We start from the raw sequence: 27,360 nt of genomic DNA, 5'->3' as shown, positions 1-27,360 counted from the left end.
TGTCAGCATCCGGAACTTTATTGCAGAAAAATCCACTATTAACATATTTTACAGAGGAAGTTGCACTTGGGTGAGTTCTCCCCCCTCCCCCGGGGAACGACGCAGGAGTCGGTCCTTGCCACTCACTCCGGACAACACAGCCCCACTGACGCCAGCTTGCGCCCGTGTTGGCCAGGAGAAAGTTCTGCTCTTTCCCGCACGCTCTGTACCACTCTGGTTGCCAAACATTGGCAGCCTCCTCTCCTCCGGCTGCGGAAACAAAGGTGAAACTTCTGAAGGCCGTAGCGCTGGGCGTTTTACCCCTTTGACAACTGCCCTCTAGTTTTCATACAGTTTAGAGAGGGGGAAAAAATCAAATACGTTCCCTGCTGCATGTACTTCTGGGCGTGTCTCAGCACAGTAACAGACCCAAGTCCACAGCCGACAAACAAACATCAACTACCGTGTGATCTCTCCCCAGCTACAGCCAAAGGCCCACTGCAATGCAGGGAGTGGGGAAGTCGCTTCTGGTTCCTCTGTCCCGGTTGCAGAAGACCAGTTCTCCAGCTGCATGGCCTGAATCGTCGCCATTAAATCCAGCGGTAGGACTTATCTGGGTCCTGCTAGCAGGCAACCACTCCCTCCCAAAGGCTAATGTGGTAACTAGCACAGCTGGGCTGCTGTGCGTCCAGGGGGCAAGGGCCTCACCGGCAGATTGCTAAGCTAACAGCCCACCAGTCCCCTAGGCTGTTCTGGCAGTGCGCACAGGCTGCCTTGGAGCCAAGACGACTGTCCGAGCCCTGAGAAAAACACGGCTTTTATTTGATACTAACTCCCCCAGCATCACGCTCAACAGAGAGACCTCGCCAACGTCCCTGGTAGGGGCTGTGCCCAGGCACAGCTGAGCGGGACACCAGTTAGGCCTTCAGAAAGGCGAAGAAGATACAGAAATAGGCACGAGCCGCGGTATGGGAAGGGAGAAGACCTAGAAACGGGCATAGGTGTGAGGGAGAGAACGGGGCAGGTGGTAACACCGAACAGAAAAAACCCACACGGCCTCTGCACACATGGAACAGACCCATCCTGCCCCAGACGCCAGCTTCTGTCCCCAGGGAGCCCAACGGCAGCTGGCTGGCTCCAGCCCGGCGTCTCTCTGTTTACTTATTATGCAGCCGCAAAAGCGCTCAGGCGACGCAGGTGCAGAGCTGTCAGCCCCTGGGATTGGTCGTCAGAAGCAAGGGAGCCCCGTAGGCTGCCCTTCCAAGGCTCGAAACAACGGCAAAGGCTCTTTGGAGGGAGGAGGGGGGACAAAGTGCCCTACCACGGGAACGGCCCCCTGCCCACGGAGCAGAGCAGGCGAGGGAGGTCACGGCCCAGTCCGGGCAGGCCAGTCTCCAGCAGCCGGAGCTCAGAGCAGGTTCCAAGTGCAACAAATGACTCTCTGGTGGCCCGGACACGGGCTTGCGCGTTCCTTCTCCACGCTGAGGCTACCCTGGCAACGGCCCAGCCTTGGGAAATGGCTTAGGGGTGTGCTGCTGCCCACAGGGAGAGAACCAGAGATTTGCTTTTGAGACAAACAGGCAATCCCCTCCTCCACCCCGGACAGTGCTACACGAGCCCCAGGTACGTGGGTCCCCTCCCTCTGCAGCGTGATGAAAAGCCTCCCCATTACCCCCACCCCCGCGACATTCTCCTCCCGCAGCTACCGGGCAGCTTGCCCGGGTGGGCAGAGGCGGGCTGCCGTTCACCTCAGTCTCTGGGGAGCGAGGAGCCGATCCCAGCCCTGAAGTGGAGAGAGGAAAAATGTGCAAAAAACCCACAAAGCAAGAAGGAGCCAGCGGGAGCCAGGCTGCTCCCCACCCTTGTTTCCCAGTGGGAAGTAAGGTCCTTTGCTCACGCTGTGCAGACCAAGACCGCATCCCCGTACTCAAGCCCTGGCCTGAGAGCAGCGCTGCTGAGACTTCCAGGTGAGTCCTCTTCGGAGGCTGTCGGCAAACCGTCAGCTCAGCTGCCAGGCTTAAGACGCAAGGTGAAACACCCGGCGCCCGTCTTCTTGGTGTCTGGAGGCGGTGGGGATGCTCGGCGCACAGAGCAGAGGGAAGGGCCGGAGCTGGGCTCTCGCTGGCCCCAGCTCTCAGAATAAAACTTTAAAACCAAACGTTTACACAAGTTTAAAACAAACAGACCAACCCACCCATCTGCTATGAGTGTTTCAGTCAAGTGCAAAAATCAGAGCCACCTTCTCCCTCCCCCATCCTGTAGGGATCTTCCTGGGCCAGATCCTCGGGGGCCGACTGCTCAAGGAACTCCAGAGCTCCCCCAAACCTGGATGGAGGGTCCTCTTCTGGCTACCTAGTAGCTGTAGAGGGAGAGGGGCGTATCCTCCATCATGTCGTCCTATGAGCAAAGGAAAAAAAAAGGGACCATTAGCATCTGCCAATTCCCGGGCTGGAGGGGGACTGGTCCAGATCTGGGGCACGGCTGCACCCAAGGATGTGGGATCCAGCCAGTACCAGGCCCCCAGCCCTTCTAGTCACAGTGCAGCTGTTTTGCCATTTCCAGCCCCTGAGCTCCCCAAGCAGCGTCCTCAGCAAGGGATCGCCCTCTCTGGAGGAGCTGCCTTGCTTCCTCCCATGGCCGTCGGAAGGGGCCGGAGCAGGCACAGGTGGGAACTAAGGATGTTAACGAACGAGTAATTTACTAGTCGAGTAGTCGATGGAATTTCTATTGACTACTTGATTAGTCGATCGGCACTTCCACATTCCTCCTCCGAAATGTACAGGGGCCCCCCCGCTGGGGTTTTTGTACATTTCAAAGGAGGAATCCGGAACTCCCCGTGCGGCTGGGGGCCAGCGGGAAGCCCCGCTGACTCTGGGCTCTACGAGGGCTCCTCCCCTTTGAAATGCACAAGAGCCCCCGGGGTAGATAGAGGCAGTGGGGGAGGGTGTGGAAAATCGACTAGTTGTTAACATCCTTCATGGGAACACGGCTGGGAGATTCCCTTTCCCCACAGGCCCACTCGTGCAGCTCAGATGGCAGAGGAAAGAACTCTGGAGAGGTCCTGTCCTAGCTGCTCTCCAGAGGTGTTCTGGGACCAGGATCCCTCTCCTTCCTCCCACCACCACTCCAGCCAGGCTGGTCTCCCGTCCGCAAGAGTCAGTCCAGCGGAAGGGCGAGGTGCAAACATCGCATCCCTCCCCACCCAAGCCGTGCGGTTCTCTCTGTTCTTCTGGGGCGCCGCGAGGCAGGACAACCGGTACGGAACATTCGCTGCAGCTGGTTCCTGGAGACGCGAGGCAGCCGTATGTTCCACTTGGGTCATGCACACCCAGCCCACAAGAGCTGGGGACATCTGCCTAGCAGCTGTAGAGGAGCAATGCTCGTGCCTTGTGGCCATAGCCCTTCCCCGGCTACAGGAAGGGCCCCTCTGAACGCCAGGACCTGAGTCCTACTGGGATGGTGGGTGGGCTGTGGACTGCACATCAGAGCCAGTTACAGAAGGAGACCCCTTGGTCGCCTCTGTGTAGATATGGGCATGCAATAAGCAGTACCTCCGTCCACCCCAAGAGGCAGGGCTTAGAGCTGACCTCCTCCTACTAGAGTCTGCATTCACCCTGGAAGGTGCCGTTATGGTGTAATGTGAATGTACATAACGATCCCCACGTTATGTGCCCTGCAAACACCCAATACGGAAAAGCCACCAAGGAACGTTATGGACGTTGCTAGTGCCGGAGCAGAACGAGCTCACGTCTCCCGAGGGGGCAGAGCAGAAGCTGTTTATTTTGCTGTCTTGGTGCAGAAAGTTATCCGTTTGGAGACCGCCTGTGAAGAGACCATGTGACCTTGTGTGTGATCTGCCTGTAACACAGATAGGCCAGGTGAAGCATGAACCGGCTGAGTCTGGGGTGCAGCCAGAAGGCTAGATAGACATCACCTGACCCCTACGGTATGGAGACGGTGCTGAATGCAGCTTAGAAACTCACACGGGTAAATATTCCCCCTGGTTCAAATGAAACTGAGAAGCCACTTAAGACTGACGTTTCAGATGCGGTCGTAAAGTTACTCTGTCTTTGGAGAAGGTGTACAAGGCTCCTCTGCCATCCGAGCCTGCAACTCTCACGCACGCCTTGGGGATCTCCTCAGGGCCAGGAACACAGTGTTCTAACACCAGAGTGGGAAAGGGCGAGATGCCAAGGACTCGACCAGAGGTCTGATTAAGGCCACGAGGACGGAGTTAACGTTCCACAGAGGAATGGGCCCTGGGACTGGGGATTGTAGAGGGAGTAATTTTAAGACTCTTCCATTGAAGAAAACTGATCTTCCTTGAACGGGGGCGGGGGGGGGGGGCATGAAATGCTGCTACTGCTGCCTGATGCTCTTTCAATGAGCTAAACGCAAGCTGCAGCGGCTGAAGTTACTGCAGGTACTTCAAAACATCCCGGACAGACGCCAGTGATGGTTGGATTCTCCAAGCTAATGACCATACTGAAAAATCGATTCCATTTCACTGACTAGGCCATCCTGGTGGAGGGTCTTCCACTGTTCAGGAGGACTTGGACCACACCAAATGCTGCTCTTTCCTCCCCTTCCACCACGCAGCAACCACACTGTGGGATCCAGGGAGCCGAGCACTGGGTGCAAGACGCCGCCTTGGCTCTGAATAAGCTGGGATGGGGACGTAGTGGCATGGGAGACCAACTCAACAGTGCAAGAGGGTCACTGAGGCAGAGTGAGGCCTCTTGCTCCAGCCACAATCTCTGTCCTCTCCGCACTCAAAGATGACCCAATCTGACCCACCCCAGCAGGGAGGTGTCGGTAGCAACCAACCTGGTGGCCCAGGGCTAGACAAAAGGAATAAATGTCATTGGGACACATCCCCCCTGCAAGGAATCCAGGCGCAATGCAGAAAGACACACCAGTCTGTCTAGAGGGGGAAGAGTCGGACAGCAGACTATCCTGTGCCACATTTAAAGGGGGCAAAAGCGTAACCTTGCAAAATCGGACCACCTGAGTGCAAACAGACGTGTCTGAACCATTGTGGGAGACTGAGCCTGCAGACCAAGGCAAAGATGGGACATTGTCTGAAAATGGTCAGTTGGAAGAAAAATTCTCAACATCACGGAATCTAATAGGGTCCCAGTGAACTCCGTTTTCTGAGTGGGAGTCCAGGTTGACTTTCCAGTGCTTAGAAATGAGACCCAGATGGAGCAAGCACACTGTGATGCTGACATGAACGAGAACTTCCTGTCTGGATCTGCCCCTCAGTAACCAGCTGTCCAGATGCAGGAAGGTGTGAATTCCCTTCTTCCTGAGAGATGCTATAATCACCACCAAGCATTTGGTAAAAACCTGGGGGACAGAGAAGAGGCCGAATGGAAGCCCTGTGTACTGAAAGCGGTGTGCTGCCACAAACAACCTTTCTGTGGCTTGGCAGAATGGCCACATTTAAATAGGCATCTTGAAAGTCGAGAGCAGCAAATGAGTCGTTCTGAGACAATCGTAGAATCACAGAATACTAGAACTGGAAGGGACCTGGAGAAGTCCTCAAGTCCTGTCCCCTGCCCTCACGACAGGACCCAGCACTGTCTATATCATCCCTGATAGATGTCTATTCAATCTCCAGTGTTGGAGATTCCCCAACCTCCCTTGGCAATTTATTCCAGTGTTTAACCCCCTGACAGTTAGGAAGTTTTCCCTAATGTCCAACCTAAACCTCTCTTGCTGCAGTTTAAGCCCACAACGCAGGGGAGAGGAGTCAATAGTCACCATTCAGAACCTCATGTACCAGATAGATTTGTTGAGGCTGTCAAAGTCAAGGGCAGTCCTACTTGTGCCATGGATTTGGGTACCAGGAAGTATTGGGAGCACAAGCCATGACCCTGGTGTTCCAGCAGAGCCTCCTCTACTGCTCCCAAAGCCAGCAGAAAATGGCCCTGCTCACGGAGCAATATCCCGTGAGACCGGTCCCCGAAGAGGGATGGGGAGGGCGCGTGCGGAGGAACTGGATAGCATGACCCAGCACGAGAGTACTTAGGACCCACCGCTCGGTAGCAACGGAGCCCCAGGCACTGTGAAAACGAGCCAGCGTGGGGAGGGGCGGAGCTACAAGTGGAGAGTGCCCTGGAATCGAAATGGGCACCCGACGGTTCCGGGGAGGGAATGAGGAATGGCTCAACACTGAGCCCCCCACTTCCCTGGGGAGGACACTGCAGCGGCCCCCCTGCACCGCCCGCCTGCCATGACAGTTCTGTCCAGAATGGCATCGGGCTGTCCAAGGCCAACTCCCCAATTGCGGACGGGACACTGGGCGCCAGGCCTGAATTCTGCAGCCTCCTCACAGCGCTCTTCCACGAGCTCAGCCGCAGGCCGTACGCAAGCCCGCCTGCTCCAAAGGGCCTGAGCTGGCTGAAGGGGCGTGGCGCTGCTGGGGAGGGGCAGATGGCTGCAGGGTGGCCACCCATGCGTGCGTGTTGTCCCGCAAGAGCTGCACTTGGATACCGAGGGAAGCAGCCACGTGCCACCAAAAGTCTCGGTTTGCCTTAAAATCCACCAGGATCAAGGGGAAGGGGGAGCCAGGCAGCACAGCATCATCTGGTGACGAAGACGTGGTCCTCAACCGCACCAAAGCTGGGCCTTGTTAAAGACCACAGAGGTTACGCTGGTGCCTGGGCCTGCGGTGGATTGACAGTCACAGAGCCGGCCAGCGATTCTGTATCTGAGTGAGACAAAGCGGGACCTCCGCAGGGGAGGAGCGTCCCATGGATGTAGCAGGCAAGTAGTCACCAGGCCGGAGCCTCTGTCTTGGCTACGAGAGGAGCACAGTGCTGGTCCCCATAACTGCCCGTCAGCAGCCCGCAGTGCTGGTCAGGTGGCGGGGAGCGGCAGGAGGACGACCCCGACTCAGGGGATAGGGGTGGAGCGAGGCCAGAAGCAGCGAGTCACCAACGCGTCCGTTGCCCAGAATGAGGCAGGAAGTGGCGCTGCTGCCGATGGACGCAGCACGGTGGCAGCCGCATCACTCCCAAAGCCGGCAGCCCAACAGGCGTGTTTGACGGCACTGACATCAAGGGAGGCGACCGCCGCCAGGGAAGCATTTGCTGGGCCGACATGCTGAGGAGACGCCCACGACCAGATCCCCTGCACCGATTCTGGTCCTGGCTCTGCTCCCGTACCCTGCAGAAGGGGAGCGCAGGGGTGCGGATTGGCAGAACTCAGAGCTCAGTGCCTCGTTCAGTCGACCGACAGGGCTACCGGGGACACAGCCCTGGACCAAAAGGGAGGTCAGGGCCAAGAGACAAGAGCTGCCTGGTCTGCTGCAGACATGGAAACAGTCAGAACTTGCATCTCCCTCTTCAGTGCCAGACTCCGCGCACCTGAACCGGCATCAGCTCCCTACTCGGAAGAGTTAGCGGAACTCGCGCCATCCCATGGGGAGACCGACTCCGTGCCAGCTTGCGCGTTTCCTGGGGGAGGCAGAGTCACCACTGAGATCTGGCGCAGAACAGCTTGCCAAGACGAAGGCAGCATAAAACTACTGTCGGCAGGGAAGGGCTCTTCTGCTTCTTTGGAGAGGCAACGGCCCCGAAATACGAAGCCGCAGCGCTCGGAGTCCGAGAGATCTCCCGCCCGAGAAGGGCCTCGGGACGGACGCAGGTCCCAGGCCATGTCAGCCCGTCTCTGGTAGGAGCGGCAGATCACACAACACTCTTCCATGGGCATCACCCCCAATGCAAAGGACGATGTTTCAACCCCAGTGAGGGCATCGTGGAAGCAAACAAACGAGTACCACGCACCCGCAGGGTCCTACCACACATGTACACACCCCAAGGGAAAAGCAAAGCTCCTCGAGAGGTTGAGCTCACAAAACTCTGATTCCAGCCATGACAGGTGATGAGGAGGAACCGAGAGGGGGCCAGGGTAGTATTGCCTCCTGTAGCCCAGAGGTGGGGTTATGGCTGGGGCTGTGCATGCTGCTCCTGGATACACCTGGCAAATTTCTCTGCCTCCGGTGCGCCAGGCGTGCAGACCCCAGCAGAACACACGGTGCCATCTACTCCATGGAGAATTTTGCAGCCCAAAGGCTAAATAGTGCTCACCTCGCCCACTGTGGAAATGCAGCCACTTCTGGGGGGAGGGGGATGGCAGCGGCATGACAGCCACCCAGCACCAGTGCCTGACACAGCAGGGCAGGGGCGGGGAACGCCAGGAGCGAGGAAGTCGGGCACTTGGGCGGCCTGCACCCTGTCCGTCTTCTGGAACGGGGACAGCAAGGCGCAGCCTGCCTCAGTCTCCCGTCGCCCGACCTCTTGGCAGCGAGCCTTGGAGGCGGGTCTCCAGATCTCACCCCAAGCCCCCCTCCCCTGGCGTGAGGGGCGACCGGAATTCCCTCGGCGCGGCCCAAAGGGCAGCGACAGCCCAGCCTGGCCCCACAGCGGGGAGCCAGCCCTGAGCTGAGCTGGCGGGGCGGGAGGCATCGCTCACCATGGGCAGGTCCTGCAGGCGCCGGAACTCCACGCGGCTGTTGCGCTGCCGGTATCTCAGGAGGCCCACCAGGGCGAGGATCCCCACCATGACGGCAAACATGGAGACCACCCCGATCACCAGAGGGTCGGCTCCCATCGTGCTGGCTACGGCGGAGCTGGGCAGGTCTGCGGGGAGGAGGAGACGGTACAGAGAGGATAAGGCCCTGGGGCAGGGCCCAGAGCTGGAACAGCCGATCCCCAATCTCGCCCAGGGCTCCCCCAGCTCCGACCCACTTGTCAAACTCCTCTCGCACGTCCCTAGTCTTGCTGCCTTTGGAATAACCCGGCTTGGGGAGCAGAGGGGGGGGGAGCACGTGGGTGGGGCCTGGAGGACACGTACCTTGAATATCGTCGTCTCCCACGTCCAACACAGAAGGCTTCTCATGCATGGGATCAGCGGATGGCTCTATTCTGGCAGTGGTAGCTGCCCCGGTGGTGGGGGAAGCTCCGGGGGTTGCCACCGTGGTGCTGGCGGTGGTAGCTGCAGGTGTGCTCCCTGTCGTCACGGCAACGGGGACTGTCGTGGGCCCTGCAGTGCTCTTCTCGGTGGTGCTCTCAGGGGCGGTGTGTGGCGTGGGATCAGGGGTCCCTGGCCTGGGCTCCGAAGTGTTGAATGCAGAAGACTCCAGCTGGGAGCTGCCAGTTGTGGCTGCAAAGAAAGAGGCCGTTAGGTGAAAGCCTGAGTGTGCCCCCCCCCGCCCCCCACCCTGCCCTGTGCAGCCTGGAAGGGCAGCAGGGTGGGAGGCGGCACCGCTGGCCCCTAGGGGACACATCTAGCTCCTCGTGGCCTGGCACAGCCCAGCACAGCAGCAAGCGTGAGCAGAGCCAAGCAGTGCTCTCACGGAGACATCACTGCTCTGGACTGATGCTGGGGTACAGGAGAGCCGCGCTTGGCCCTGGGTGACGGTGCACGTACTTGGGAAGGAAAGGGCGAATTCGTTGTCCTTTTGGGGAAGAGAGGGTTTAGCAGCGAAGGTTTATAACTCTGCCCTTCCCCTCTCCAGAGACAGCTGGCTGATGTGGTACCGAGCGGGGAACAGCCTCCCCATCTGCAAGACTTTGCGGGGAGTCAGGGCACCCAACCCCTCCATGGGGCCGAGCCCTATGTCCCCAGGTGGGCGGTGCTGGGGGAGAAGGTTCTCCCCACGCGCGGGAATAGCAGGAAGCCTCACCCAGCGAGTCCTTTGGTGGCAGAAGTGTTGGAACCACAGCCGTGGTGCCAGTCGGCTCCGTGGTGCTGGAGGGCTCGGTTCCTTCCTGGGCGGGCTGGCTGGCATTTGTGGCGTTGGCCGCCGGAGCCAGAAGCTCAGCGCTGCTGTTGGCCGACAGGTTCTTATCCCGGAGCCCGGGCGTCGTGTTCTCGGCGATGGCTGGGGCAGGCGTGTGCAGCCTTCCGTCTGTGGCGCCGGCAGTGGCGTTGGAACTGGGTGGGACGGGGGACTCGTCCAGCCGGAGAGTGCTGTTGAAACGGGGCTGCGCGGTGGCCGCGTTCTCATCAGTGCTAGTCGCAGGAAGGGCAGTCACCTCCCGGCTAAAGCCACCAGCCTCACTGAGCGGAAATGAACCTGGCACCGTGCTGGGCTGAGCTGTCAGCGACTTCTGCCCATCTCCTAGTGCTGGAAAGAAGAGAGAGAAATGCTGAAAGGGATGATGTCCCTGCCACATAAGCCAGGGGCCCCAGGGTGTATGGAGGCTCGTGTATGGAGGCTCGGGCAGGAACCAATTTCCTTGGTGCCAGAAGAGGTATCTGGCCAGCAATCCTGCCCCTGCAGCAGCAGGCGCTGGTCTCTCCCTAAGGCAGCGCCACGGTCACACCTCACACTCCCATCATGGTCTGGAACCTCTCCACTCGCGCCTCAAAACTGGGAGTTCATGAAGGCCAAAAAGCTACAATCCACAGTCAACAAAAAGGGTGGCCACAGAACAAAGCCCACCCCGGTTCAAGTGGGGGAAGTAAAGTTACCATTTAAAAATAAAATAAAAAAATGCCATCCCAAAAGGACAAAAAGGGTAAGTAGACAGCAATCCTAAATCGCAGATTATAAAAGGGTAAAATATTGATAAGGGAAGCTAAGGACACCAGGACAAAGGAAATTAAAAAAAAGTGTCTACATTAGAAACAAAAAGTAATGTTATTGATAAAGACTCATTACTAGATGAAGATGGTAAAATAGTTAATGATACAGAAAAGACGGAAGTGTTCCACAAATATTTCTGTTCTGTGTCTGTAAAGAAGCAGAATGATGTAGTTATAGGAGGATGATTACCGAGGGACTAGGAAAGTAAGTATTTAACTAAGGAGAACGTTAGACAGCATCAGTAAGCAACAGATACTTTAAAATCAGCAGGCCACATGCCTGGCACCCAGGAATTCCAAGAGTTGGCCGAGGAAATTATTGGTTCTCTGATGTTAATGTTTAATAAATCTTGGACTGGCAGGGAAATTCCAAGACTGGAGGAGTGCTAGTGGTGGGCAAATACCATATTCAAAAAGGGCAGCGGGGATGACCTGGCTTACTGTATGTCAGTTAGCTATTTATTGAATGCTGCACCAGCTTTTTGATTATTTTGCCCAGGATTGACGTCAGGCTAACGGAAATATAAATAATGCCAGTCAACATGGTTCTATGGAAAATACGTCTTGTCAAAACAACCCTGATTTCACTTTTTGATGAGATTAAACATTTGGTTGATAAAAACAACCACGTACATGTAGTAATATCTTTTGTACTGCGTTTGATTCAGTACCACGCATCGCGGATTACAATATTAGCACCCCGCAATGTCGACACACATGGTAAAGGGATGGAGAACTGGCACACTGACAGATCTTAAAGAGCAGCTGTCCATGGAGATCATGGGAAGGGGGCATGGCAGGGATTGGACTAGAGCTGACGCTATTCAATAGTGTCACCCATGATTGGGAAGTAAATATAAAATCGCTGTTGATAAAAGTATGACACAAAGGCTGGCAAATAGTGCGGAGGACAGGGAAGTCATGCAGAGCAGGCTGGATGACTCAGTAAGCGGGTCTGTTCCAATAAAAATCAAATGTGATTTAATATAGTGGAGTGCAAACGTCTACTTTTAGGAACAAGGAGCAGAGCCCATAGCTACAGAACGGGGACTGGTAGCTTGGACGGCAGTGCCTCTGAGAATACTGCAAACACTCATGCCTGTGCTTAAAGTTAAGAGCATGACTAATACCGTGCATGTCAAATACACGTACGTATCTGCAGTATCAGGACCATCGAGGGGAGCCTCCGCTGGTGCACCTTACACAGCGAGAGGCCTACACTCACATGGGCCTTGCCCCAATTCCAGCCAGCAGTGGCTGGGCACAGGTCCAAATGCCTAGGGTAGGGAAAGCTCGCTGCAATCTGCATTGCTCCAGCGTAGCACCCCCTCACCAAGCGGGCTCCTCTGGAACACTGTGGAGGAAGGCTGCCCGCATCATGCTGGGACCCCGCGCAAGTCCCGAGACGGCACGGTGGCGGGTGACACCAGGAGAGCCCGCCCGTCCAACAACAGCGGAGATCTCAGAAGGGAGAGACGGAGGGAGCTAAGTTTATTCCGGCTCACGGAAAGGGTACCCATGGGGTTGTGAAAGCCTATAAATCTCTGAAGGGAAAGACACAGCCAAGGACTAAAATCTAGTAGCAGCAGGGGTTCTGGGGGCTGGCAGGACTGCTAAGCGCACACTGTGTGAGGGTCTGAGACAGCCCAGATGTCCCCCGACAAGTCAAGCTGGGTCTGAGGTGTTGTGCGCCCACCCCTACCCCGCCCTACTCATAAGCGCCGGGGCCAGCAGCTCTCAACCATCCAGCCTGGGAATAAATAGATTCTCCCACGTCTCTCTCTCCGGGCACACGCTGAGAGGCTGCCCGGTAAACAGGAAGTGCTTGTATGGGGCCAGAGAAGGGGACCGGTGCTGCTACAGGCCCGCAAGGCCTGTTCCCCCGTGGGAGCTGCTCGGCACAGATGCTCACCCAGCTGGCGAGCTGGAGAAGGGGAACCGGTGGGGCAGGGGCAGCCTGACAGGGCAGCGTGACAGAAGAGCAAAGCGCCCCTTCCCGCATGAAGGCGTCAGTGAACCCGCCTAGACCAAAGCAGGGTGCGGGGTTAACCCAGGACCTCCCGCCTCAAGGTGCGGCCCTCGGCGCTGTGCCGGGGGTGGAAGAGGCCGGAAGGAGGGACGCCGAGGAAGGGCTGAGCTCCGGTTTCAGGGGGAGGCAGAGGCCAGGAGACTTGTGCCCTCGGACCACACAGGCACGATGCAGGCTCGCAGAGGCTCTGCGCCTCAGAGGAGACTGGCTGAGCCCTTCTCAGAGCAGGGAAGGCCTGACCCGCTGCGGGTTCCCTGGCCAAGGGGAAGGGGAACAGCTGGCCCCCTGACATACCAGCTCCTCCCCTTTTTCAGCCAGCTGCCAGGCAGCTGGCACTGGGGCTCAGGCTGGGGGCGTGGCTGACCGAGCTCCAGGGAGTCGGCGTCTCGGGGGTGCAGGGAGGGGCTCACCTATTCTAAGTGCCTGCGGGCTCAAGCTGCTGCCGGACTGGGGGCAGGCCTGTCTCCGAGATCGAGGTTGCTTGGGGGAGCTGGTCTCTGCCGTGTCCCATGGTGCAATCGACTCCTTCATCGGTCTCTTTGTATGCCCCCAATTGCGTGCTGGGCAGCCCCCCCAATACTGCAGGGGTGGTGCTGTGCCTAGTGTCTCAGCATGCAGGGAGAGAGCACCCAAAGGGGAGTCCGGGCCACCTGACCACGCCGAGGGAGCATTTGGCTCCCAGCAAGGCGCTGGGATGCTGTTCACACAACAGCTGGGGGGCAACGGGGTGGCAGTGGGGTGTGTTTCTCTCCTCTCTCTGAGAGCTCTGCCTGCGGGCCCCCGCCTGCCGAGGAGAAAGGGGAATATGGAACCAGGGGGGTGTCTGGAGGAGATGGGCTGGACCAGCAAGATCACGGAGGCGTGGGGTGGCCCACGGGGATCTTAGCGCCACGGTCTTCGACGGACACAGTGGCTAGCGGAAATCTGCCCTGGGAGCTGTGGTGTAGAGGCCCAATCCCGGGGAGCTGCACACAAGGCAGCCCATGAGGGTACTCGATCAGAATACCTGTTGCCGCTTTATCCCTTTGGCTGTCCCCGTGGTGCACACCCAGGCTCCCAGAATTTCACCCGGACAGCTGGGGTGGAACGCTGGGCCGAACCCCCTACCCCGTGCTCCATGAGAGCCTTTGTGCCAGAGCGCCAGCGCCAGAACCCCTCCCCCTGCCAAAATCCTGCTCCTATCCAGGGATGTAAGAGTTCAACCAGTGCACCGATCGGGTCCAGCGAACGGTTAAATGCCCGTGGGCCGGCAGCTGCCGGGAGCGCCCGGCTGTGTGTAACCGATGATGCGAAGAGAGGCTTATCGCCAGGATTGTAATCGGTTACATGGCTAGTATTTAGCCGTTTTTACATCCCTGCTCCTAACCAGCACATGGCTACAGCCAGCTCGGAGGTGGCTGAGCAAAGCGCAGCCTTTAAACTTGAATGGGGTACAGGCCACTAAGGCCGAGGCAGTTATGGGAGGAGGAGAAGAAAGTCCCAGAGGGCAGCTAGCGTCAGGGGGAGGGGAGGTACAGGGCTATCCCAGAGCTGGCATCAGGGGCTTTGTCGAGAGGGCAAGGCTGGCTCCCTGCTCTCCCAGCCAGGGATCCTCGGGCTGCCTTCAGTGGCAATCATAGGGCAGGAAGCCTTTTCTCCCCCCTCTGTCCAGTCCCTCCCATGGGGAGGGGGGTCTCTGGGGAGGGGCCCAGCAGAGGGTGTAGCTCAGCCTTCATAAACAAGGAGTCTCTAGTCTCGTGTTTAACACTTCCATCATTTCCTGCCCCCTGTCACTGTTTCAGTCTCGCACATTATCAAGAGCCCCCTCCCTGCAGGGGTGGGCTGCCCTTCCAGCCCGGACCCCTATGGCAATGCCGTGTAGAACTGGAAGTCTCACGCTGCAGGTTCACACACAGAGGGTTTAACCAGTATTACCCACCTGTGCTAGGGATGTTAAATAGAGGCTAACTGAATAGTCGATTAACCTCATGAATTCTTATCGGTTAGTCGACTATTCTATAGTCCCCAGGGGTGGGCTGGCAGCCAGTGTGCTCCAGCTCCACGCCCAAGGAGCTCCCTGCCAGCCCGCGCTGCTGCCTCTGCATCAGAGGCAGCAGTATGGGGTGCCAGGCGGGAGCTGGTCCACGAGGGGAGCCAGTTTAAAAACCAGCTCCCCTCGCAGACCAGCTGCCTGTTGCCCCGTGCTGCTGCCTCTAATACAAAGGCAGCAGCGCAGGGTGGCAGCAGCCTTGGTCCAGGACAGGAGGGTTCTGAGCTCCCAGACCGGCACAAGCCGGAACTGAGCCAGGCTGCCTGCCTGGCTCCTAATACACTTTAAATGCAGAGCTGCAGCAGGGGTAGGTCCTGGACCAAGCCAGGACTGAGCCAGGCTGCTGGCCAGCCTGCTAAAAAATGTACTGGCAAAGGGGATGGGGGGAATGCGTATAGTCACAGTGGTTCCCAAACTTTTCGGCATCACGCCTCCTTTTTGAGTTGCGAAACCCTCATGCCTTCCTCCCAAAAAAATAGCAGGTGGGATTGATGGAGGTGTGTGGGGCTGGGTCGCCTCGCGCCCCCCCTGGAATTTTTCATGCCGCCCAGTTTGGGAACCCACTGTCTATACATTAACCTAGAAGCTTTAGCTTATTGGTTAATCAGTTAATCGACTACACGATTACATCCCTAATCTGTGCGTAAATCAGACATTTTGCTTTACAACATCAAAAGTTGCCAGCTTCCGGGGCTCGGAGCCAGCTGCACCACATCAGTCAGTAGCAGCTGAACTCCCTCTTCTCATAATGAAACGGTGTCTTGGTTGTTTGTGCTGATTAGCAGCAGTCACCCAAACACGACCCTGGAGCCTCCCTGTGGGTCCTAGCAGCCCTTCTCCAAACTCTGAACAAAGGGAAGGGCAGGCTGGCTGGCTGTCAAGCCAAGAGATGTGCCAATAGCACAGGGTGTGACCATGGCTGGATCCTGCAAATCCAAACGCTCCCCCTAAGGGTATCCAGGTTCCTTAAGCTTCGAAGGAAATCACAGGTGAGTTGATGCCACCAATTCACGCCCAGGTCACCTCGATACAGCTATGGAGTCTCGCCTCGGCTCAGATCCAAGGCCGGTTCTAGAGGTGAGTGAGCCACGTGACCACCAATCTCCAGAGAGCCTGTGCGGGGAAGTTACCGAACATGGGGGGAGGGGGGTACGGAGAACCCCTCCCCACACCAGAGAAGTAGGACACGCTGCTCTCAGAACTGCAGCCTGGTTCACACGGGCGCTTTGCAAAGTGCTAGGGTAGCCTCAGGCTACGTTTGCACTAGCAACTGATCCACAAGCCTTTTATGGTCCAGGGGGTGCTTAAACCCCTGCCTCCGAACAACAGGCGTTTTGCTGAGGCAAGTGCGATCCCTGCTTTGTCGCTCTCCTGCCAACGACGCGCAAGCTGCTCCCAGGGGCAGAAGCGTTTTGTCGGCCAAAGTGCCGGTGAACATCGTCCACAGGTGCTGAGTTTTAACGGCGGGGCTGTGCCGACACGGACTTGTTGCTAAAAGCTGCCTCGTGTAGTTGCCTGAAGGGCCCCAACTTCGGGTGGGTGGGCAACGTTGGGGGCGGGATTAAACCCCCGGTCCCCCCAGCCAGAGCACAGAGAGATAAACCCTGGCCCCGCACCCCAGCCGAAGCAGGGGGTGAGCCATGGCTTACTCAGGGCTATGCCCCTGTAGTGCAAACGTACCCTCAGGGCGCCCACAATAGGGTGATAAACACTCAGCAGCTCCACGTGACCCCTCCAAGCCCTGAGCAAAGCCTCCCGGCTCACTAAATGCCACACAACTGACTTGGATCTTCCTCCAAATGCCAGGGAGCTGGAGGACGTCCCAGCAGTCACTCATGCAGGTATTTCCTGCTCCCGTCCACAAAGCACCTGCAGCCGGGACAAACCCCAATGGAGCAAGAGTTAGAGAGTGGTGGGCGACCTGCGGCCCACTGGGGTTCTACGTGGGGCTCGCGAGACGTTTCATTTACTCTTGCCCATGCACGGGCTTGCCAGATTCCACGGGTTTCCATCCACTATTGTTTTTCCTGCCTGCGTTACTCCAGCGACGCACAAGCGAGGTGTGAGCTGACTGCACGGGCCACTGATGGCGAGAGCCATACGCGTCCTCTGCAGCCCATCACAGCCCTGCTACAGTCCAATCGGCACAGCCCGCAAACTCTAGGCACGCAAGCGCACTCAGCAAAAACTACCCCAGCCCGGGAGACGCCTTGATCCCGACAATCTTGCGGCCCACTGGGATGAAGGAGGCCGCCTCCCCAGCCTGGGTTGCCCATCGCTGAGCTAGGGGGACTCCGACGTGTGTCTGTTACACAGCTGACAGATGATGGACATGGCACTAACTGGTCTGACGGGACCTTTACTCCACGGCAGCATCTGCCTGGGCAGCGTGAATGTGTCTCTCTCGTTCCGGGCCTCGTGCCAAGCTCTTCCCACTGGACTCGCTGCTGGTGAAAGATGCTGGCTTGCCCCCTTTACCCACCGAGCTGACACGGGCCAGGGCAAGCGGCCTCTCTGCTCCTGGGAAGGACCGTGCACGGGGAGAGCGAGGCAGCCATGGGCATGGACGCTGCCACGGAAGCCAGCGGGGCGGGGTTGTTAGACGGGACACCTGCCCGTCAGGCTTGGGCCTGCCCAAACAGCTCCCGACCCGGGGGCCTTGGGGAAAGCTTTCAGGCACGGCTGGCCTGGCTGGAAGTGAACGGGCAGCCCTGAGAGGCTGCCTGTGCCCTCTGAGCCACTGCCGAGAGGGGGTTAGGTCTGGAGGGTTTCAGCAGAAGGAGGTAGCACACAATGCCGCACCTGCAAGGAAGCAGATTCCTTCTCCGCCTCTACAGCAAGTGCAACCCCCCCACCCTCCGCTCTCCATAGGCTGCTGGGTACCTGGCCAATACTCGGTGGTCATGGCAGGGCTTGCTTGAGGGATCTAGCAGAGTGGGTCGCTGCTAACCCAGTCCAGGAAGCAGGATCCACCCAGCCCAGGGAGCTGCTAGGACACCTCAGCTGGAAACCCTACCGCTAAAACCTCAGGAAGCAGCCACGCAGGAGCCTCGGCAGCCGGCCTTAAAGAGACTGTGTGTGCAAAGGGCTGCATCCCTCCTCCTCCCCAGAGCTCGGCTGCTCCTTCCACTGGCCGCTCTACCCCAGTCCTGGGGGAGCGGTGGAAACGGGGGGCAGCACAGGCAATCGTGGGGCTCCTGATAAGGGGTTGCGAGCGCGAGTACTGGGCTGCGGGGAGGGTGCGGAGAGGCTGGAAGACGCTGATTGCCTGGGCAGAGAGGAGTAAGCGGGGGGTGGTGTGGGGGGGGAGCTGGGTCCTGTGTCCGGCAGGTGCTGGGTTTCACAGCTTTCTCTGGCAGAAGATGACCCATGAGTCCATGCTGCAGCCCTAGGATTAAGGTTCCTCTCAGAGAAACCTACTGTACTTCAAGGCTCAGTAAGTCCCCCCGGCACTTCCTGCAGCCCGCGGTAAACGCACCGCTCAGCGGAAGTGGGGAAAGCACAGCCACGCCGGGGAAACCAGCGTCCCGACGACGCGCGCTGGCACCCTGCCTCCAACCACCCCTGACATGTTCCAACCTGACCCCGCTTGCCCAGAGGAGGGTCCCTGCCGGTGTACGTGCACAGCCTGCCGGCAGGAAGCATAACCTGGCACCGGGGGTGGGGTGCCCCACCTCAGGCTGCAGGCCCTGCTCCCTGGGGAGCTGGGTGGAAGTGCTCCGAAGCCATAGCCCAAACCAAAGGCACAGGTGGGTGGAAGAGCAGGGAGGCACTCGGATAAACCGGCACGCTGCTCGTGGAATTACCCTGCAAACATTTGAAGAGATGAAGACCAGGCTAATGAGCCACTCCGAGCCCTAACGAAGCAGGCTCAGAGCCTGCACTCCGGGGCAAGCCCGAAAGGCGCTGACGTACCAGGCTTGGAAGGGAGAGAGCATCCAAATCAATGCGGCAGCCGCTACTGGCAGGGACAGTGGGGAGCCAGGAGCCGTCTCCTGGGACCACGGCAGGAGGAAACAGCCTGGCTGCCCCCGCGGGCGCTGACGCTCCCTCCCAGGGAAGATCACACCACGCAGGGGGCTGGAACAATGGCTGCCGAGAGCCACTGAACCCAACTGCAAATCCCACAGGAAACACCCCCTCGCTCCGGAATCTGGGCGAGCGACTTCCCACAGCCGGCCGGGTGCCGGTGGGCAGCCATCGCCCCACTCCCGGAGGCTGCGACTGCACTTGTGTAGCTCACACGCTACAGCGCATGGGCTCTCCTCCCCACACGGCACTGCTGAGCTTGCCCGCCGGGTACCCACCCTGCTGGGATTTTAAAGTTTGTTCTCTGCTGTCTCTTGCAATCTTAATACATCTAAAAGCAGCTAAGACCTGGCTCCAAATCTTCAAATACAGGAGTCAGAGCCACCAGCAAGAAAGCAGTGGGAGTGTTACCAGAAAACTAACCTCCGAAGGCCCGTGTGTGTCAGCAGGGAGGCCAGACGGCTCCCGAATGTGTCCACATCCCACCCGCCTCGCCACAACAAAACCAAACCCCGCCAGAGGACTGGGAGGATCCAGATGGCAAGGGGACAGACTGCAGCATCCGTCACGAGCGTCCGATGGCAGCTTGGGGACAGGTGGGAAATGAGCCGGTGGTTTTGTAAAGGGACAAGCGTCCACATCACAAAACCTGTCCCTCATATCTGGCAGCTTTGCTGGTGGTGCCCGTGATGGTGGCACAGGAGCCATGGAGATGTCTGACCTCAGCCTGTCTTGTAGCATCACAGGATGGGGCCCTGGCTCTCCCATCTTACTCTGAGCATCTTTTTTCTTCCCTCTTTAGCACCGCTAGTTCCCGTCACTTCCCTCACTATGACAGGCCTGCTGGGAGCGGACGGGGAGGGGAGCTGGTTGTAACACAGACGCCTCCCAGCACTGAAGCATTTCAACCTCAAAGGAAACCCAGGTCGCCCTTTCTACGAAATCACAATGGATCGATTCGAGAGCACCAGAGGGGTCACTGCAACGCCACTCGCATCTCCCACCCACCGCATCACAGGCCCCCTCTACTGCCTCGGGAGAAGAGTCTCTCTGGCAGAAATGCTCCTGCTGCCCGCGCGCCTGCTGGGGGACTGCTCTCCAGGGAGAGCGAGGGTACGACATGCATGGCCACTGTGTCTCTACGAGGTGACCCTGTTCGACTGCAGGGAGGGAATTAGAGGAGGCCAAACACTGGCAAAGATGCCGCACAGGCCAGCGAGGGAACAATGGGGCAGGTACCCACTGGGGAAAGCCCCCGGCCTGACTAGCAAGGCTCAAAGCAGGGTTACTCAGACCTGAGAGACGCCGAGCTGGGGAAGAAAGGGAGGGCTCGGCGACTGGCGGACGCAGTAACTGCAGCCTCGGGCCACAGGTAACTGGCCTGACTAAGGCTCCCCTAAGAGGAAATCAATGGGCCAGCCAAGCCTCCGACTTCCCCGCACCCTGGAGCGAGTGGCGCTTTGGTCTGAAGGAGCTGCCGGAGGCCCCTCAGCCAGCTGCTGTCACGGGCTCCTGGAGGGGAAGGCTGGCAGGTGCACACTCGGGCCTGTTAGTTCAACACAGCTGGTACACAGGAGGCTGCAGCCCAGGGAGACAGCCTACGAGCGATTGTGAGCCTCCCCGTGTGGATGTCAAGGCGCTGGCTTCATGGCCCCATTTCCTCCCTCCATGGTAAGTCTTCTGTCTAAGCTGGGCTGTCAGCTCAGGCTCAGTGTTCCCTGTAAACTGAGCACCTGGGCGGCCTCGCAGGAGAGATTCAAATGCCACGCAGCTGATTAGCAAGACCCCCACAGCCAGCAGCATGTGCTTCTACTGGTGGTACACATCTGCACATGCCTCGGTGCACAGAACACAATTTATTCCGCACATTAATGGGAGGGAATAGAGGGAACACTGCTCAGGCTGTCTTCGATCACAGGCTTTCCACCTCACTTGCAGAGCTGGCAAGATGAGCTAACGGTGCCTGCTGCATAGCGACTGTGCACACTACTCTTCTGTGTGTGTCTAAACCTTTGGGACTGCCATCAGACAGCCCGGGAGGGAGCCGGAGCCGTGACAATCCAAGCTTTATGCCTTGCTGCTGCCCCTCCTGCCCAAACTAGCAGAGACTTCTATCCCGGGAGAAAAACAAACAAACAACGCAACCCCAACACAGCCCAAGGAGCAAGCCTATGGACCAAAACATTCGACAGATTTATTTTTGGAGTCACGGCCAGCGCTGCCGAAGGAAGTGGATTTCCAAAGGCAGCAAAGAAAGACACTATTGAAAGCTGCTAAGGCAGGCAAATACTCGCTCCCTCAGCCGAGAGCGAACGGACGAGTTACAACAAATGGCATGTGGCAGCCGGAACGTTTCCAGAGGGATCCTCCCAAGCCCCTTGGTTTTTTTTAAACAAAAGAAAGAGGTCTTTAAATGGGTGTGCATGCACGTCTCTGCCACTTTACATACCCATCACCGAGCAGACTTTGCCAGGCTGCAATGACGGGGCTAGAGACGTACACATTTTCCTATCAGTGTTAGCAACTTTGGAAATCCCCAGACAGACATGCTGGCTGCTCCCAGAGCCATTTTTAGAAGTGCCATGTCGCTGGGTCTGGGGGGGAACGGGGACAGGGGGACATGTTCAAACATGACATCAGCTCACACAAAACTTTGTAGTGGTTTAATTCTCTCAGTTGGGGGGGACTTAACTGAAATACATAAACCAGTATAAGCCATAATGTGGACACAGTTCCATGGGGGTAAAGGTGCCTAGCACAGTAGAGTTTATTCTCCTGGCCACACAGGAACAAGCTATGCCAGTATGAGGCAGTTTATACCAATATAACTTAACCTATGCTAAACCTTGTACCGATCTAGTTAGAGGAGTAGAACTCCTGTGGCCAGACAACAAGTCAAAGTCTTGCTGAACTCCAGGAGCTGCGTAACGTCTGCAAATGGGCAGTAAAGACTTGCCGCCGCTGAGAATTTCTGTAAGTTTCCTTGGTGGAGACAAGGTCTCGGAGGCCAAGGGGTTCAAAGGATGTTCCAAAAGTCCTGACTTCTACATGACTCACACCCACAAAGAAACTATGTTAAAAGAACATGAACGTTGCGAAACCAAGAACTCCAAAGTTAGGAAGAGTCAGGGTTAAAGCTGCCCTTTCAATTTTAGCTCCCCAATGCAGATGCATTATGACCCAGTCTTCAATATTACACCATTATTTTATCCACGGAACTTCTGCCTCTTTCAGGGAGCAAAATGGATGGTGCAAAATGAATGAACAGCTATTCAACACGGTTTCCTCCTTATTCTTGGGGCTGGGCCTTATTTACTATGCACTGGGCAAACCCTGCTCTGAAGACAACACGATCAATTTCCTTGTGGGCTCTTCTATGGGGCTCCCTCCACATAGTATCTTAGTGCTTCACACGCCATAATCACTTTCCCTGGTCCCTGTGAGACGAGGAAGTGCCATTATCCCGATTAGAGAGATAACTCAAAAATAGCAATTAATTTTGGAAGCGCAGTCGGAGATGCCTGGCATGATATAGCACCGGGTGTGTTCAAAGCCCCTCTCCCACTGCCGTTGGGAACGCTCGGCCCTTCTGCAAATCAGAGCCCAAGCTCTCAAGCCAGTTACCCAGAGAATGAGGAACCCCCAGCTACTGACCTCCTGTGAGAAGTGGGGTTTAGGGTGATTTGACTGGCAGTGTGATGCTGTGACAGAGGCAGAAGCCAGTTCTCCAGGGAAGCACTCCCCTGCCTTAACTATGTGATCCTTTTCCTTCCTGCGTCCCCTGCCTCCTCCTGACAGATCTTCCACCTTCTGTAACAGAGGAGGCAAGGATCCTCCTGATAAAAGCCTCCTTCACGCACAATCCTGCTCCACTCCAGAGCAGGGCTATTCTGCACAATCAATGAGATCCCATGGGAAAAACCGCACACAACTGTGTGATTAAAGAGCGGAACATAAAGCATAAATTATGGCTGCAGGGACAACTAAATCAGCAATATTGACAAGAGAATGTTGGGGAATACAACAGCCTACGCTACGGGTTTTGCAGGGACAACGGTGGCAGTTCCCTCGGTGGCGGATTTTTTTTTCACGTTCCCAACCAAAGCCACAACGCCGGCAAAACCCTTATGTGTGGGCTGGGCCTGACTTTCAAGCTCACACGGGAAATCCGTGGCAAAGCAAGAATTGAACTGTTTCCCCCAAACCCAAGGCCGGCGCCTGAACTACTGGCATGTCCTTTTTCTCATTCACCAGCTGTCTACGAATCCTGCCTGGTGTAACAATAAACCTCCCTGTCCTGCAGCAGAGCGGTTAGAACCAGGAAGCAGCCTGTACACGGTGCAGCCGCATGGTTAGGAGGCAGGTGTTAACATGGATCAACGTTAGTCAATCAAGTTGGAAATTCAAGCTCTGCCTGCACAGGCCATGCACAGGGATCGGAAGCCTGGCCCAAGCACTCACATTAGCTCAGGCTGGCTGTAAATATTCCCACAGCAAAGCCACCCCCATGTTCCAGCATCCTCCCATCCAGGTATGTTGGGGGGGGGCGCTACAATGAGGGCCAACGAGAAGAATTACGCAAATCCAGGGTCAAAGTGGCTCAGTGGAACATGGCGGCTTCTAAATTCAAGTTTCGGAGAGCCCTGCCATTCTACAGTAAGTGAAAATTAAATGGGAAGGGGGGAGGTTCTCTCGCCCGGACAACAGCATACACGTCATGCAGGGCACGTCCCAATGTTACACCCACAACAACAGGATCATCCTTGGTAGGTTTCTCCTTCCCGAGGACCCAGATGCAGAGGGACTCTGCATCAGCCGTAGTGCACACGCCTACTCTGGCAGGGGATGCACGTGTCACCTTTGGGGCAGGGTTAAGTCATACGCAGATTTTAACATAGGTCTAGCAGGAGGTATGAGAAAGGTGTCACATCCCTCCTGACAGCGGATTCTGCAAGATATTGCCAACGAAGTCCCAGGCGCTCCCAGGAGTTGAGGGCCCTTGGTACTGGTCAGGGCACTGCACACTGAAGTAGCGATGAGCGGAGCCTGATGTGCAGCTCCGGCAAGAACTGGCTGAGCCACAGCAAAAGCCAGCAGGGAGCTATTGAAAGAGCTGGCAGAGACCCGTGTTACACTAGGACAGTGCCTGTAAGAAACCGTAAGTTACTTTCACTGCAGGGCCCGAGCTGCAAAGAGGTTTGGACCCCCTAACTAGAGCTTCCCCAAAGTTCCAGAGATTTGCTCCTGGGATTCTGGTGAAGGATCTAGGAACACAGAAACGGCTACATCACAACAGACCAGCCCAGCCTCCAACAGAGCCCTGGAGCAGACAGCCAAGAGAATGGAGAATGCCACACACTGTGGCCCAGCAGTGGAGACTTTCTGATTGGCAGCTGGTCACACCCACTTACACCTTGAAACAGGTTACCAGGGGATAGGGGAGGAAAGGAGCCCCCTATGAGGGGGCGTCCATCCCACACTGGCACAACAAGGGTTAACCTGCAGCTAAGGCACCCGGTTACAGCTGGAGGGAAGGCTGGGCCAGGCCCATCTGAAGAGGAGGCTCAGCTGCAGGAGTACAAAGGGAGAAAGCCCAGGGGGCAGATGACTGGTGCCTGCAGAGGGAGGCCCACCTGGGGGCACCCCATTTAGCAATTAAGATTGGTCTGAGGGAGGATGCCTGCAGCCTCCGATTGCTAGAGAGGGAAGGGCGGGCCCAGAGGGAGGCAGATGTACCCTAAGCAGGGGGGGAAAGAGAAGGCCACAGTGGGAAGACATCAGGGAGGCAGTGCAGAAACACCCTGGCGGGGGGGGGGGAGGGGAGGGGAAGCGTTGCTGAATCAGGAGCGGGATGAGGGGGCAATTGCTCAGCGCAGGGCCAGGAGACCAATCCTGCGGACGCGTGCCCTGCTGGGGCTGAGGAGATAGACGGTACTGAAATCTATCAGCCCACATGGGTCAAAATCTGACCCGGCTGGAGGGCTGGCATGAGAAGAGTCTTATCGGTCCAGGGCCCTCGTAGATGGTGGAGGGGCGGGCACCAGATGGGGGGGGGAGGCTGCCATGTGATGCCCAGCCATGAGGGGAGGGAGGGTTGCTCCAGGGACAAGGCAACTGATTCATGCCCCCCTTTTAGTGTGACATGCAGAATATTCTGCCTGGCACGGACTGACTAGGGCCAGCTCCAAAAGTCAGATTTTCCCCTGATTTCACTGGGGTGGGGATCAGGCCCTTGTACCTCCCCATCTCTGCTGCTTCCTGTCTCTGAAGGCGCACAGAGACCACACTCTTCTCCCACTCATCTGCCCCCCTTGTCTGTCATAGCTCCCAAGCGTGCCAGGGCAAGGCTCGAACCCTCGACCTCGTCTGATTACTACGGTAGGAGCACGAGCGGTGCCCTGATGCTGTGGCAAGGAAGGTTCTCTGAATGTTCTGGTCATACAGCCAAGGGAAAATCCTACCACTGAAATGCACCTTCAAAAATGATTCTCCCTTCCGGGATAAGGAAACACTTGAACGGGATCAGTATCGGGCCAACTTATTCCGTGGCATGTGACGTCTCGCAGCGACGGATCTTTCACAGGGAGTTTTGAGAGTACCCAGTATAAACTGCAAGAACCTCTCTAATCATACAAATTGAGCACTTCTTTCAAGTCAGCATTCCTGTTTTCTATCCTCCCCATTCCAGGCCTAAGAGCTACATGCAAATCTGAGCAAAGAACACCAATCGCTTTTCCAAAGGGCCGAGTTCACGTTACCCCAACTCTGTGCTGGGAAATGGTGGGTACGATATCTCCATAGAACCTTTAATCCAGGCTTCAAAGCACTTTGTGAAGGTCCGCCCTGTTCAGTGGGGCTGCGCTGAGAGCTCAGGTCTCCTAAACCTGCCATCCCGCCTGGCACCTTAACTTCAAGAGCATCGCCCCTTCCAGCGCATGGAAGGGGACACAGGCTGGTTTGGGAGGCACTCAGCTTCAGATACTGCAGTTGTCTTAGCTTTGCTGATCCCCTCGAAACATTATTTGATCTGAGGAAGTGGGTCTGGCCCACGAAAGCTCATCACCTAATAAACCATCTTGTTAGTCTCTAAAGTGCTACATTGTCCTGCATTTTGCTTCCTCGAAACAAGTGATTTGTATTTGACTGCAGCACTTAAGAAGAGCCTGATGCATGGACCAGGACAGCACAGCGCTAGGCGCCGAACCGACACCGAATCATCCCTGCGCACAGGCGGAGAAGCAGCCGACAGCAGCGGTGACTTGTCCGGCCCTCGAGGGCGGGTGTTCTAGGGAGCCTAGGAGAGCTGCAAGCAGCAGGGGACAGCACCCTGGGGCACAAGGCAAAATCCAGGGTTGAAGATCCAGGACTTGGCCCCAGCCAGGGAGGCGCCCCCCAGCCGCAGGCTCGCTCTGTGCCGCCAGCCCAGGGGGTCTCGTGCCTTGTGCTGAGCACGCCTGGGCAGGGCGCTGCAGGGCCCCACCTGGGACGGGTGCAAGGGGGGGGCCAAGAAGTCTGGACACCGCGGATCGACAGGAGGGGGGGCGTCGGCACCCGGTGCAGGGCCGCTCTCCCCGGGGGGGGGGACAGGAAGCCCTTTGCTCTGCCTCGTGGCGGCTCTGCCGGGGGGGCGCCCCCCCGCAGCCCTGGGGGACCGGCCCAGGCAAGGGGCGAGCCGGGGCCAGGCGCCCCCAGAGCGAGCGGTGCCCGGTGCCAGGCTGCAGCCCCCCCCCGCGGACAGCAGCGAGCGCCGCGCCCGGCCCGGCCCCGGCGCGGTACCTGGCGGCGGCAGGAGCAGCCCGGGCAGGAGGCAGCAGGCGGCGGCGAGGCGGAGCAGGGCGCGGCCGGGCCCCTCCATGCCGGGCGGGGGCTGCAGGTCCCCGGGCGGGGCGCGGAGCCGTCGCGTCTCGGTGCCCGGCGCGGAGTCCGGCACAGGCGGCTGCTGCCACGTGGGTCGGTCCCCGCACGCTGGGCGGGGCCCCCCGCTCCCGCCCACGGGCCGCCCCCCCCGTTCCCGCCCTCTCGTTCCCGCCCACGGGCCGCCCCCCCCCCGTTCCCGCCCTCTCGTTCCCGCCCACGGGCCGCCCCCCCCCCGTTCCCGCCCTCTCGTTCCCGCCCACGGGCCGCCCCCCCCCCGTTCCCGCCCTCTCGTTCCCGCCCCCCCCGCACACCGCCCCTCCTTCTCGCCCCCGTTCCCGCCCACGGCCCCCCCCCCGTTCCCGCCCTCTCGTTCCCGCCCACGGGCCGCCCCCCCCCGTTCCCGCCCTCTCGTTCCCGCCCCCCCCGCACACCGCCCCTCCTTCTACCCCCCTTCCCGCCCACGGGCCGCCCCCCCGTTCCCGCCCTCTCGTTCCCGCCCCCCCGGCCCCCCGCCCCCCGCCCACGCCCCCGGCCCCGCCCCCCCCCGTTCCCGCCCTCTCGTTCCCGCCCCCCTGCACACCGCCCCTCCTTCTCGCCCCCGTTCCCGCCCACGGGGCCCCCCCCCCCCGTTCCCGCCCTCTCGTTCCCGCCCCCCCTGCACACCGCCCCTCCTTCTCGCCCCCGTTCCCGCCCACGGGCCCCCCCCCCCCCCCCCCCGTTCCCGCCCTCTCGTTCCCGCCCACGGGCCCCCCCCCGTTCCCGCCCTCTCGTTCCCGCCCCCCCCCGCCACCGCCCCTCCTTTTACCCCCCTTCCCGCCCACGGGCCGCCCCCCCCCCG

The 27,360-nt window shown here is 58.3% G+C and overlaps 1 protein-coding gene across 1 annotated transcript; it reads right to left on the bottom strand.

The window, feature by feature from the left end:
- On the bottom strand, nucleotides 1-26,710 carry LOC102459215 (uncharacterized). The gene is made up of 5 exons (XM_075935871.2): nucleotides 26,442-26,710; nucleotides 9,674-10,117; nucleotides 8,842-9,150; nucleotides 8,461-8,627; nucleotides 1-2,376 (listed from the first exon to the last, which is right to left on the bottom strand). The coding sequence occupies exons 1-5, from the start codon at nucleotides 26,518-26,520 to the stop codon at nucleotides 2,332-2,334; spliced, it is 1,044 nt and encodes a 347-aa protein (XP_075791986.2). The 5' UTR covers nucleotides 26,521-26,710; the 3' UTR covers nucleotides 1-2,331.
- Between the last annotated feature and the right edge of the window lie 650 nt (nucleotides 26,711-27,360).

Source organism: Pelodiscus sinensis, chromosome 9 (genome assembly GCF_052426305.1).
Source record: "Pelodiscus sinensis isolate ZL-2025 chromosome 9, ASM5242630v1, whole genome shotgun sequence".
NCBI lineage: Eukaryota > Metazoa > Chordata > Testudines > Trionychidae > Pelodiscus > Pelodiscus sinensis.
The sequence above is the reverse complement of the archived record's forward strand: the minus strand, read 5'-3'. Positions and strand labels throughout refer to the sequence as shown.

What these genes read in the sequence shown, in the direction of transcription:
- LOC102459215 (XM_075935871.2), bottom strand. Translation starts at nt 26,520, where the DNA reads ATGGAGGGGCCCGGCCGCGCCCTGCTCCGCCTCGCCGCCGCCTGCTGC. An exon ending in GCTGCTCCTGCCGCCGCCAG is followed by an intron (nt 10,118 to 26,441) that starts GTACCGCGCCGG and finishes TCTTCTTTCCAG; the next exon opens with CACTAGGAGATGGGCAGAAG. An exon ending in GCCTGCAGGACCTGCCCATG is followed by an intron (nt 2,377 to 8,460) that starts GTGAGCGATGCC and finishes CTTTGCTCATAG; the next exon opens with GACGACATGATGGAGGATAC.